Genomic DNA, 14,456 nt, shown 5'->3' on the forward strand with positions numbered 1-14,456 from the left:
TCATGATTTTAATAGATTGCAATTACATGATTTTACTTATGATTTTAATTCACCTAAGATTTTACTTATGATTTTAATATATTGCAATTACATGATTTTATGTATATTTCTATACAAGCTTAAACTCTACCACCCATCATCATTCACCTAAATACATAACCTGAAGGAATATACCCAATTTTTAGGACACAGATACCCAATGTTTAGGGTTAATATAAAGATGGAGGCACAGCAACCATCAAAGGTTAGTCCAATGAGAGTACACCGACATCAACAATGTAACTCCCAACATAGCCACACATGGCCAGAATGGATACGTTAAAGAAACACAACACAATTGAGAAACCAACAATAGAAATACAAAAGCATAAGTAGAGGCTAGAAGCTACATCCAAAACCACCATCATCTAATGTAAAACAGATAGAACTAGAAATACAAAATAAAGAAACGTACTGAAAACCACTAGCCCAACCCCATGACTACTCCTAGTTTTTGTCAAAGCTTGGACCAAAATTGTGGAGTGAAAAAAACACCTTGCACCTTATCAACGTTTCTTCTAGATTGTGGGTAAGGCTTCTTCTTTCTTTTTTTGTTTTGTCCTGGTTTGGGACAGGTTATTAGAAAAAATATTTAGGCATATGCGTTGTATGTGCAGCAGCTACGCATAAATTTTTTTATTTAAAAAAAGCCTCTTTGAGGCATTAGATCAAGCAACTTGTGGGCACACGGTAGAGTTGTGGAGGGCTATAACTTCTTGCGAGGAAAATGTCTACAATGAGCAGGAGATTCTATAAAAAAAAAAGTATCGAAAATATAATTTTGCTCCAAATAAGCTTGTCTACAAGGAAAGAAGAGCTATTGGAAAATGCCCATTAGCTCCAGAAGAGGCAATATCGTCTTTCTTGTTAATGTTTCTTTATCGTCTCTTTTATGAATTTTTTTTTTTATGTACAGTCGAAAGCATACAAAAATAGTGGGGGGAAAAAAGTATGAAAGCATATATGATAATCATGCATAGGAAGATGAGATTTGTTATGTGATTTGGTATTTATATCACACACTCAAAAGTCTCACACAATACATCATTTAATGAAATACCTCAAAATCAGTAAGTTTTTTAATACCACGGTACTTTTTCTTATATTTTAAAAGTCCTAATTGAATACCACCGAACTTGTATTGATTATTTAAAAATCCTAATTGAATACCACTAGATTTTTATTGATTACTTAAAAATCCTAATTGAGTACCACCTTACTTTTAAGCTTCAAAACAATCCATTGAAATCACAATTGAATACACCCCCTTTAACTTAAACCAGCACTGAATTTCCAAGCACGGATTGTTGATAAATGGAGGAGATTGGAGGCATATCCTTGTTTGTACTTTTCTTTCGTTTTTTCTTTTGTTCTTTCCATTTTCTTTTTTTTTTCTTTTTTTTTTTTGTAATTTGTTTTTGCTTTTTGCTTTTTTCAGGTAGATGAACTACTAGAAAACTGCACATAGGCATTGGCAGGCAAACAAACTCCCAGTTTTTGTGAGTTGAAGCAAAAAATTTGTCGATGTTTTACCCGAAGGAAAATTTGTCGATGTTTCTTCTAGAAAACAGAAAACAGACAACGGCACATAGAATAGAACCAACGCCACAAGCATATAACTTTATTTTCCTCTCAAACTAAACTCTTTGAGCATGAGTAATGTGCCAGGATGACCTGTCCAAAAGTCCAATCAACTGAAAAGTTAAGGGTTTGTGAGATTGCTTTTAGAAGAAGCACTTCTGTTTGTAAGCGATTTTGTTAAGAATTCAAGTGCTGCATGTAAAAACACTTGAAGTTTTTCTTGAAAAAGCACATGTTGGTCATTCTTAACTAAAAAATAAAAATAAAAATAAATTTGTTTGTCAAACGCAGTCGCAAATACTTTATTAAACCCATTAAGAAGCATTCTCAAACAAACTCTAAGCACAAATAGTTGATTCAAAGGGCACAAGAGAGCATAGTGCCTTATGAATCATACTGTAGTAGTGAAGTATATCTCGATCAAACAAAGTGTTGTAACGCGATTGCAGTTGGATCAAAATTTTGGATTATAATGGTAAACACAACTCTTTAAAATTCTCATAAGATGTATGGTGGTAACCTAGGGCAGCTATAAAGTCATTTGATTAGGTGATCTTCAGTATCTACCTCACACTGAGTACCAGTTTAAACACATCATGATATGACCCTCAGCAACTGCTTATGGAAACAGTTTAAACACATCATGCCTACAAGGGAAGGGAAGCTTTTATAATAAAAAATGAAATATGGAAGGGAAGGTGCACGCTTTGTTTCATGACCAACTACCCCTTCCCCATTTTTTCAAGACAGTTGGCTTAAAATTAAAGTAGTTAATTGCAAGGGTTTGACTTATGTATCTTTTTAATTCGATGATTAACAAATTTAAACATAATTAGTGATAATTATGGTAGACAACCATGGGAGAAAATTTTGTGGTTATTTTCCCTTTTTCACTCATTCCACACTTTACGTAATTATTTCTTCTTTTTAAAGGGAGCTGATTTTCCCACTCCTCTTTTATCCATTTACACTTCCTTTGTTAGAAATTGTATGTTCCCACTTCTCTTTTCTCCATTTACACTCCATTTTTTGTTATAGTAAAAACTATTAAAAAAAAAAAATGGAGTGTAAGTGAACAAAAGGAGAGTGGGAAAATTACCATCCTCTTTAAAATACTCAAATCAAATTTATCTGAAACGTGTGGTTTTCGTGCGATTCCTTTAATCCAAATTTACCTAAAGTCATATATCCGACAAAGGAATCAACTGTGTTTTTCCCCCCCATTGGAAGTACTAAAAAAACCAAAAAAAAAAAAAAAAAAACCAATAATTTTTTTATGTGTGGAGGAGTTTGATAGGTTCAGAAATATAGACCAGCTTACTGGTAGGTAGATTTTCTTATTCTGGTGGCGGGTAAAGTCGCTTAAATTTTAAGTATTGCAAATTGCAACGCCATTAGTCTTTGCTTATAAAAATTAATCACGTCTTCTTGACCCCCAAATCTCTCTCACGCACCCTACAAACTGTCATCAGAACGTGGGCAGTGGACTTAGAGCGCTCCTTTCGTTTTGACTCGAGTAGTAATTGAAGCGCTAGCTACTGTTTGGTTCCCGAGAGAATCAAAAAGATAGAAAGGGAAGGAAAGTGTGCAAGATATATATTTGAGGAAATGGCCGTGGGAGGTTTCGCCGTTGACGGGCCTCTGGCTGTCACTGGCGTCGAGGGCAAGATAACGGTTTCCGTCGTGATCACGTGCATCGTCGCTGCGTCTTGCGGCCTCATATTTGGTTATGACATCGGAATTTCAGGTGCGTTTTGTGTTAATTATTTAGCGGTTTCGTTAATGTTGACGTTCGATTTTAACTACACTTTGTTTTAGTGTTTTCTATTCAGTTTTTCCTTCCTCGTCTGTTTATGTTTATTTATTTAATTTTTCCTGTTTAATGAAGTTTTTCACCTGACAAAACTATCCAAAAACTAAAGGGAAAAAAGAACTATTAGAAGAAGCATGAGGGGGTTCCAAATTTGCAATTGATGAGTGAAATTAAGTTCAGTAGTTGTAGCCTGCAAATATTAGAATTATGGGTAGTCACCGTTCAACTTAAACAATATTAGTTGATAGTTATTTTCTAGTAAATTATTTTGACTCATTAATCAAATGCGGATTCTACGTTGATATGATCAGAAATTTCTCAAACACGCGCATAAATCGCTGAACGTAAAATAAGTCTTTCTAACTTTTATACCTCGACAATGACAATGTATGTATTAAATGTCAAAAGCTAAATTGAAAGTAATAATATCCATTGCCTATATCCTACAAAGAGAACAACTCTTACCTACAAAGGACATGTTGAATCTTGGGCCTCTACCTTGGCAGCTATCTGACTCTCATAATTCACGAGTTGATATTATTCCATTAATCATGATGATGTTTTTAGATGGCCAGCTAGGCTTTGGCAGCTCAAGTTTTGGTTGGGTTGGGTAGGGTTTGGTTTATTTGTCAAAAGTCTATGATCTTGGAAAAAAGAAAAGAAAAAAGGACAAAACAGATTTTTCCGATCTCCATAATTGACAACAAATTTGCGGCTGAATGCTGTTGACTGTTAGGTTAGGTTGGGTGTCCCATGATTTTTTATTTTTTATTATCATTAAGAAGATAACGTAGAGATCTAATCAATTTTAATAATCGAAACCAATTTGGGTTTTGCATTTACAGGTGCGATGATTTTTTAAGGTTGTTTCTTGGTTGGCCGCTTTTTAAAAGCCTTCCTATTGCTTTCTTCCCCTCATTATCATTTGTTTAAGTGATTCATATTATTAAACAAAGAATTATACAATTCTCTCTCCCCCTCGTTATTATATGAGTAGCATCATCTTGATCTTTTTGGGAGATTCATTATTATACCTAATCAGTTCTGTTTTACTGAATTTCTGTAGTTTAAAGAAACTGTAGTCACTCACTATTAGATCTAATCAAATGATTAAGAAAAAACAAGTTTAAAAATCAATATGTTATCATTTTATATTAATTTTATTTAACAAAAGCTAAAATTAAAAAAGTAAAGGAAAGCAAAACACGCTTTTTGGAGAAAACGAAGAACATGTTTGCATCCATCGACATTCACAGCCACAAACTCCAATTGAAATTACAACAAACTTGGGGAAGTGAGCTCCATAGCCTCAATAGGATTCGACAATTGACCCATTTGAATGGTGGTGATGAAGAACCCGACCCATGAGAGAATCTGGTCATTGGTGGCAATTTGGTCGAGAGGAGGGGCGAGATTCCGAAGACGACAAGCAATTCGTCATTGGGTGGGTGGAGATTGAGGTTTATTTTTATAGAGATCTTGTTTTTAAAGATTTTATTTAGAATTTTCTAAAGGTGGAGATGGAGGTTGATCTTCTCCATTGTATGAAGGAGATGGTGGAAGTTGATCACGTGGTGGTGGAAAGTTCTGCCTTTTTTCAATCGGATGATGGTGGGGGTGGTTTGGGTTTTTTTTTTTTGTTTTTTTTATTTTTTTTATTTTATATTTAATTTTATAAAATTTAATTTAATTTAATTTTTTTTTAAACTTATTTTTAATTATCAAAATAATGTTTTGATGATACAATTATAATTTTTAAATTTTTTTTTTTTTTATCAACCCTTAGATCTAATCAGAGAGTAGTTGATCACAGTTTTCTTGGACTATAAGGGTCCAAGAGAACGGGATTGTGTACCTAATATAGGAGCTCAAATTATAAAATTTTTTATATATTGCAATTACATAAATTTGAACTACAAGGCAGAACCATGAATTTTAGAAGATGGGTTTGTTAAAGTTATTAGCTTAAAATCTAATTATATTTATAAATTGAAAAAATAGTTTCTAGAAATAGAAGTATACTATTACATAAATCATGCTAGTTGCAAATACAAGAAGAAAAAAAAATGAAATTATAATTATATTATTCACGAAAGGTTGAATTTCATTTAGACCTCTGACTATGCCTATTGATATTGGTAAAGTATGAAATTGTGAATTTTTTTTAATTCAAAGTTAAAGTACTTGGCTATATATATAAATCATGCTAGTTGCAAATACAAGAAGAAAAAAAATAAAATTATAATTATATTATTCACGAAAAGTTGAATTTCATTTAGACCTCTGACTATGCCTATTGGTATTGATAAAGTATGAAATTGTGTATTTTTTTAAATTTAAAGTTAAAATACTTGGCTATATAGGTTTTATTTTTATTTTTTTGAGCCCCAAACCTTCATTGGGCTACAGCCCATGGCAGTCCACTATGTGGTTCTGCCAGTGTTTGACCGTGAACCTTTGCTTAAGAACCACACATTTGGAATAAAAATCTATCTTACTCATTAGTTTTAACAACATATCAAACTATTTGATAAGAGAATTAAGATGCGGCCGAGCTAACCAGCTCAATTTCGCCTACATCTGTCAGTCGGAAGAACTTATATTTTTAATACGTGTTGATATCAGACATAATGAACTGAATGACAAGTTGATTATATTAAACCTACCTAGCACTACACTTATTATATTAAAGTGAATAGTTTGCTGATCAAATGCATGAAATTAACCATGAAAATGCACAAATTTTTCAGGAGGAGTGACAACAATGCCATCATTTCTGAATAAATTTTTCCCGTCAGTGCTGAGAAAGGAAGCAGGAAGGGCCCCCAAAAACATATATTGTGTGTATGATAGTCAGGTTTTGACGTCCTTCACATCCTCTCTCTACATAGCTGGTTTGGCTGCCTCTCTTGTAGCCAGCCGTCTGGCCAGGATAGTGGGCCGAAGGAATGTCATGGTGCTGGGTGGGTGTACCTTCTTTGCTGGGTCTGCTATCAATGGTGGGGCTGTCAATGTTGCCATGCTTATCTTGGGCCGTATCTTGCTTGGATTTGGTGTTGGGTTCACAAACCAAGTAAGTCTACCAATCTCTAACGCTATGTTTGGGTTTGCTAAGAATATAGCCCATCAAAATGGAAGATTCTATTACATTCCAAAAAATGGGATTTTGGACCCAATAATTTCTTCAAAATTCTAAACATTGGAGTATTAACAAAAAAGTGGGATTGTTTATACTGTCGTGACAGCGTTGAGTGGTTGAACAATTTAATTAAAATAATGATTATCTTTACTTTTTTAATACATATCATCTTTAATTAGATTGTTTTGTCATTCAATGTTGCCACTCAATACTGTCACATCGCAAACACAAATCACGCAAAAAAATTTCTCCAAAATGTACCATCCCACTGTGATTACCTATGGACCATCTTTGGAATAAAGATGTGGAGCCCAAAAAAGTGCCTCACAAATCAATTGAGATCGTACAAAGAGTTTTATCCTGTACTTATGATATTTTCTCTAGAGACTCGATTACATATGACAAGGTACTAAAATACCTAGTCCATCAATTGGTCTTGGCCTAATTTTATTTCTCCCCCATTGTTGATAAGAAATAAAAATAAAAAACTGCATTAACAATGTACAAAATTTTAGGCATTTAGGTATTTAATTAATCTCACAGTTATAATGCGCATTGAAGTAATATTGCATGCAAATGTGAGTTAAGTCAGTTTACCAACACATTGTGTCTCTAACCCCGCGTTTGTATCTGACACAAAAATTCAACTACAACTCAGTACATTATAGTAGCTTAGAATTGTCTTGTCCAAAAATCAAAAATAAGAAAACCAATTGCATTGCTCAGAGTACGAATCCACATTTACTGACATCCCCTTCTAACAATGTCCAAACAGTCTGCACCAATCTACCTCTCAGAGATCGCACCACCCAAGTGGCGCGGCGCATTCAGCACAGGCTTCCAGTTCTGCATCGGAATCGGGGTGGTGGCCTCCAACTGCATTAACTACGCCACCTCGAAGCACAGCTGGGGCTGGCGCCTCTCCCTCGGCCTAGCCATAGTCCCAGCCATCATCATGACCACCGGCGCCCTCTTCATCTCAGACTCACCCACAAGCTTAGTACAACGCAACAGACTAGACCAAGCCAGAAAATCTCTCATCAAAATCCGAGGCAAGGAGGATATCGAAGCAGAACTTGCCCAGCTAGTTAAGGCCAGCGAGATCGCCAAAGCTCTCGACGAGGAGCCATTTGTGACCATATTTCAGAGGCAGTACAGGCCTCAGCTTGTGATCGGGGCCATTGCCGTGCCCTTTTTTCAGCAGCTCACTGGCATTAATATCATTGCTTTCTATGCGCCTGTGTTGTTTCAGTCGGTAGGGTTTGGCAACGACTCTGCTCTCATTGCGTCTATTATTCTTGGGTTGGTTAATCTTGGCTCGATCCTTGTGTCGACGTACATGGTTGATCGTCATGGCCGGAGGTTTTTGTTCATGGAGGGTGGCATCCAAATGGTCATCTGTCAGGTATGTATAATTTTACCTTGAAAAAGATAATACATTTTATTTGAGTATGAAACCCTTACAATTAAAAACTGATTGGGTTTATGGTCAAAGGTCCTAGAATGAAAGCCACTATGTGTAGGTGAAATACAATCATGAAGCGAGCTGCATAACATATAAATTGGCATACGTTTTTGTGCAGGTTGCGGTGGCTATTGTTCTAGCAGCTACAACAGGTACCGATGGCAACGAGCACATCTCAAAGGGCTATGCCATACTAGTTCTGGTGTTGATGTGTATATATGCCGCTGGTTTTGGTTGGTCATGGGGTCCTTTGAGTTGGCTTATACCAAGTGAGATTTTCCCCATGAAAATTCGACCCACAGGCCAAAGCATGGGGCTTGCTGTCAACTTTGGTGTTACATTTGTGCTATCCCAAACCTTTTTGTCCATGCTATGCCATTTGAAATATGCCACATTCTTGTTCTACGGCGGTTGGATTCTGGCAATGACCGTCTTCGTCGTGCTTTTCTTGCCAGAGACGAAAGGAATCCCATTGGATCAAGTGCATACGGTGTGGGTGAAGCATTGGTACTGGCGTCGATTTGTTCAAGGTAACCCTAGAGATACCATTGATGAAAAAGAGTAATGTTAGGGATGTCAAAACAAATCCCAAAATTTCATATATGAAATGATGCATAGTGTTTCATTTATTCACTTTAAATTTTATTGTTTCTATAGTAGGTAAGATATCGGCATGCCATATGTCTATTTGGCCACTTAAATTTGGGACAGTTTTTTATGACTCTAGTATTATTATAATGTATGAGATTGTACATGGATTCCTAGCTACGTGCAATTAAATTACATTTTTGCATTACATTATTGCTTTTTGATACAAGTCATATTGAGAGAAGGGGGAAACAAACCTAGAATCTCGATTACAAAGATAAATACTCTTAAATCACTTGAGCTACAAGCCTCTTACGTGTTACATTGTTGTTTTTATACACAAATGAAGCAAATCTTGTTGGATCATAAAATACTACGATAAATTTGATAAAAAATAGTGTGTGCGCTGTAGCCGATAAGTTAACAACTTAACCAGGGTGGGCTGTAGAAGCATTAACCTGAAAATACTGGGGGTATTTTCGGCCCAAATTTATCCAATAACGACATGGATGTGCCCAATGGGACAGATAGATGACCCATCAGGATTTGATGGGTACAGTATAAGGCCAATATATTCTGCAAAGTGGTTGATATATTAGATGGACCGATTACTTCGGTGATTTATTAGGGCGCTCATAAATGTATAAAGGTTTTCTTTGCGTGGCGTAACCTTATGTTTTGCATTAAGTATATCAAAGTATATGATTGAAGTTCACTGATTTATTATTGAGCACTCATTGTGCAATGTTGAAATAACTGGGAAATACCAATTATATTATCTACCCGTATTATAATACGTAGACTGATTATACCACGTGATCATATTTTTGTATCACACAAAAAAAAAAATTCCTCTTCTTTTTAATCAAAGTCACAATAATTTTTCTTAGTTATTGCGAACTTGAAATAAATTTTCCTGAGCAAATTTTTTTATTTAGCAAATTATATCAGAGTGTTTAAGAGTGCCTCACCAAATAAATATAATTTACCAAAGCATATCTAGTGGCTCTTCATAAAATATAAAAAAATTTGAAAAAAAAAAGAAAACAGAAGTTTCCCGTAAAATAGTAAAACGCAATTGAAGGTGCCTGACTCAATCAGGAAAGAAGGATAAGAACTTACCAGAAAAGAAAAGAAAAGAAGGATAATAAATTAAGCAGAGAAAGAAATATATATAGCTTGTAAGGTATGAACACGACTAGGCGAGTGAATGGCCTCTCAGCTCTGTTCTGTATATATCACCTTTGCCTAAGAGTCAATGACACAAGCAACCACCCAGGCAATGACCATCCACTGAACTTCTCAGGTTACTAAAAGTCTGGTCAGGACGATGGGGCCCTAATTTATAAAATGATACTGCTTGCGTGATTCTCGGGAAGAAGATACTTCTATTTTCTGTAAATTACAATTTGATATATCTGTAAACATAAATAGTTTGCTCATATATTATGAAAAAATAATTAAAACATTCAACTCAAAATTAATTAATAGTGAATAACGAAACTTGTGACGTTATGTTTGCAACAACATATCAGTCAAGCGAGAATCTCATATATATATGAGAAATTTCGCGTAGGTTTAGAGTCATCTCCCACATTATTTGGTGAGTAAAAGTTAGTCAACCTCCTTCATCTCATATCAAAGCCATCAATACAAGATAATTGCGTACACCACACTCATTATGAATTTATGATACATGCATAATATCATGCATCCACCATAAATTATCCTCCTAATCCACTAGTATAATATTCCCACAAAATAAATATCAAAATGATGAGTTTTTTAGTTATCGTAATATTCAGGCAACAATCAATATAATCAATGGTTCAGATTTATAGTATGACAACATAAGCATTTGTTTGATAATAGAACGTCAATCATCATCTTACAATGTAAAACTCAGTTAAATAGTCACATAATAAGAGATATAGACACACAAGACTCTAATTACATAAAGTCCCACATAAGTTTCTCTCACAGTTGTTAAATATTATTGTCCCAGATAATTAAGCTTCTCTCACACTTGAATTTTGTAGATTGCGTGCATGGTTGTTAAATATATTATTGTCAAATTAATGACTTTGAACTGAGAAATTTAGTTGAAGCATAAACAATTGTCGGTTCTTTTTTCCCTTTTCAATTTCTTGCACTATAGAAGCTCCTGCTGCTAGGACACTACACTTGAAAATAAGTGCAAATGGCTTACAAACAACTTAACTCTTTGGAATTTATGAACACACAAGAGAGTAGATATTCTGACAGTCCCTCCTTATATGGGGAAGTGATTGAAACTTCATGAATAAATTTTCACAGAGAGAGAGAGAGGCTATGAAGAGAAGAACATAAATGAAGGGAAGAAGAGGTGGGTTGGGAGCATTTAACAGAAGCAAATAAACGGGTGCTGATGAGAGTGACGAAGAAAGATATATGTTGAAGAAAGTGAGGGTGGTTTCAATGGTCATCCTTGAATTCTGCATTTAAGTGAATTCAAGATGATTTAATGAAGGCAGGTGAACAATACTTGAAAACCCTCTTTCCCTCAAAGCCTTTAATACCATTAGGACCCTTTTAGTTTTTTTTTTTTTTTTTTTTTTTCCCTTTTAAATTTTTTGGTTTTTTTTTTTTTTTTTTTTTTTTTTTCTTTCTCCATTTTCTTGTTTTCAATTTTGTGGCTACCTTACAAAAATACCCTTTGTTAGGAAAACATTTTTTGTGTGTGTCCTAACTCTTTTGACTAGTAGCAGTAAACAGTCCTGGTATTTATGTCATTAGCTGCCTAGTCTATTGAGGGTCCCTCACCAATTTATATTTGGTTGGTGAATTTTGGCTAAGTATACCTCACCAAGAAAAGGAACTTATTGGCACTAAAACTTGCAATCTTGAGGCCAAAATGGTATTCTCTTCAAGGATATAAAAAGCTGAAAAGAAAAAGAGTAGTTAGGATAGGAGGGCCATGAATGAAACTCAATTAATGTCTCTTTTTTATTTTCTTTTGTTTTTTAAGGAAAAAAAAATATTATGAAGGACAGAAATATTAGGTACTTCAACTGCCTACTCCATTAGAAGCTGAACTCAAAACTACCTCTTTAATTAGGGTAGAGGTACCACCACACTACCTCTTTAATCAGTGACATCAATGAATTTTTGGTGCATGATGCTTGCAATACATAAGCTGTTCACATGTTTAAGGACATTTGATTATGATAAAACTATTTATCAATAAAAAAAATTATCGCTTTTTTTTAGTGCAAGCGATAATCTAAACTACAGGAGAGGGGATTTCTCACACATGAAAAACAACAATTAAAAAGGCGGCATTTTGATTACTTGTTGGTCCAAGAATAAATAGGGGACCCTGATATTAGGAGCAAATGGATATTATGGGGGGCATGAATGGCAGGGTATGCTTCATTAAAATAATGAAAAAACCAAACAAAAATTCAATAAAGAAAATAAAAATATATATGGTTGATTTACAATTAATAGCCGATGGTGTTGAGAGCTTTAAAGGCATAGTTAAATTAGTTGCAGAGATTAATTTCATGGCTCATGTCATGGAATGAGGTTATTGATGGCTGAGAGAGCTTGGGTGTTGAGAGCTTTAAAAGTTTCTTGTTGTTCTTTGAGTAACTCAATTGTGGGAAGTTGGAGTTATTGTGTATATTAAAGATCCCATAGGCATTCAAGACCTTCTTCAACCGTATACAGACTCTCCTCATTTAATGACCACTTCACACACCTTTCCCATCTCACCGCCTCTCATGAGTATCATAACTTGGCATTTGGAGTACATTTGGCTTGCAACTACTGGCTCTTGGCTTGGCTAGCTCACTTAATTTCCGAGACACGAAAAACTTAGGTAGGGTTGTTCTTGTTACGTGACAATGTTGAGTAGCACAATAGTCTATTATTAAGAGTTGGTCATCACCCTTAAACACATGTCGTGTTTTAACTAGATTGTTGTACTACTCATCACTGCCACTCGATGAGATCAGTATTTCTCGTAAGTATAGTCGATGGAGCCCAAATTGAGTGCTAGGATTTATATAGTTGGCTGTGTTGGGTGGCACTGGCATCAGGATCAGGGGGGTTGGGGGTATTAGACCAAAGAGTTGAGTTGGTTAGGACTTCACATCTTAGGCTTTAATAGAGAGCTGGCTTGGAGCTCTCTCTCTCTCTCTCTCTCTCTCTCTCTCTCTCTCTCTGTGATAGAGAAAACAGAGTTAATTGAAGAGAACCAACTTGGAATGCACGTCATGCATGGGTAGGGCAGGTTTCTTTTAGTTGTACCTTTAAATTTTGCCCCTATTAGATTCTCCCTTGCAGTTGTGGCCAAACCTCATCAAGCCTATATAACAACCAAAACTTTCTCCAACCATTTAACTTCTACAACACAACCCTCAACTCTCAACGCTGTGTGTATGAGAGAGAGAGAGAGAGAGAGAGAGAGAGAGTAGAAGTCTTACTTGTTTCTGAGTAAATTGAAGCAGCTAGCTTAGCTAACAGCTATGGTTTCTTTTCAAGCTCATCCCCTTTCTCCAAACCAGAAGAAGGCAATCCCAGAGTCTGAGAATTCATCCAAGAAAAGAAAGTGGGATGATGAGCCATATGATGATCATGATCATGATCAAGTCGAACAAATTTTCGAAAAGCGTTGGAAACCACAAACCAGAGCCAAATCCTTGTTTGATATTGAGCTTCACCAAGAAACTCCATTGCCTTTGGAGTGGCAAAGATGCCTTGATATTCAGGTAAATATATTTACATACATTTTATACCATGTTCAAGATGTCACAGTTAATTTCACAATTTAATTTTTCATGTTCTAAATTCTGATAGTTTCTCTTCTGCTGTTTGCATTATTATGTGCAGTCAGGGCAGATACACTTTTACAATACAAGAACACACATGAAGACTTCTAGGGACCCAAGGAGGAGCCCTGAGCCCCCAAGTCCAGCTCCTCACATGAGCTTAGACCTTGAGCTCAACTTGAGATCCTGTGAGTCAATGATCAGGAAAGCCAATATTTCAGATCACAGCAGTGAAAACTCCAGGCCTAATTCAGACATTTCCCTTCACAATTTCCATGATCTTTTCATGGAACCCAGCAGACCAACAAAGAGCAAAAACCCGTCAAGGCTGGGGCTCCAAATTGATCATCTTCATCACCAAGAGATGGTAGCCACTGTGTGCATGAAGTGCCACATGTTGGTTATGCTGTGCAGGTCTTCACCTGCATGCCCAAATTGCAAGTACATGCACCCACCTGATCAAACCCCACCAACCCTTTTCAAGCCAAGGTTTAGTAGCTTCATGTGTTAGTTGTAAGATCAAAATCAAGCCTGCTTATTAAGTTTATTTAGGAGAAGATATATAATATGTAACAGAGTTAATTCTGTGTTCAAGACTTGTCTCCCTTGGAGGCTTTAATATGCTAAGAGAGACTGACCTTTTTACATAATGTAAACATGCATTAAGCTTATCCTACTAGATTAGTTTAAACCTTTTTTATGTATATTTTTTGGCATACAACGCCATAGTCTAAAATTACTTTAAATTAATCGAATCTATCATGAGGGAAACTTGAAATTGGGTGAAGGGGGTGGGTTCCCTGCCCCACTTTTGCTTAATTTATTATATATTGGAAGAGATCCAGCCTTTAGATTTTTCCATGATTTAACCCTCAGCACACCTGTTGCAAATTAAAGGCGATTTCTAGTGGAGGTCCACGCTTTACTGTCGTAGGTATATCATCATCACATTTGTTATTATATCATGGAAAAATATACATACATATTTTTGGGATTAGGATGACACTTGTGTCAGCA

The 14,456-nt window shown here is 35.5% G+C and overlaps 2 protein-coding genes across 2 annotated transcripts; both read left to right on the forward strand.

Moving 5' to 3' along the window:
• The first annotated feature begins 2,920 nt into the window (after window positions 1–2,920).
• LOC117616499 (sugar transport protein 5-like) lies at window positions 2,921–8,833 on the forward strand. The gene is made up of 4 exons (XM_034345835.1): window positions 2,921–3,367; window positions 6,184–6,506; window positions 7,348–7,977; window positions 8,156–8,833. The coding sequence occupies exons 1-4, from the start codon at window positions 3,229–3,231 to the stop codon at window positions 8,600–8,602; spliced, it is 1,539 nt and encodes a 512-aa protein (XP_034201726.1). The 5' UTR covers window positions 2,921–3,228; the 3' UTR covers window positions 8,603–8,833.
• A 3,999-nt stretch (window positions 8,834–12,832) lies between these two features.
• On the forward strand, window positions 12,833–14,139 carry LOC117616508. Its single transcript, XM_034345844.1, has 2 exons — window positions 12,833–13,379; window positions 13,501–14,139. Exons 1-2 carry the CDS (start codon window positions 13,137–13,139, stop codon window positions 13,948–13,950), a joined length of 693 nt encoding a protein of 230 aa, XP_034201735.1. The 5' UTR covers window positions 12,833–13,136; the 3' UTR covers window positions 13,951–14,139.
• Window positions 14,140–14,456: the final 317 nt, after the last annotated feature.

Source organism: Prunus dulcis, chromosome 1, assembly GCF_902201215.1.
Source record: "Prunus dulcis chromosome 1, ALMONDv2, whole genome shotgun sequence".
Lineage (NCBI taxonomy): Eukaryota > Viridiplantae > Streptophyta > Magnoliopsida > Rosales > Rosaceae > Prunus > Prunus dulcis.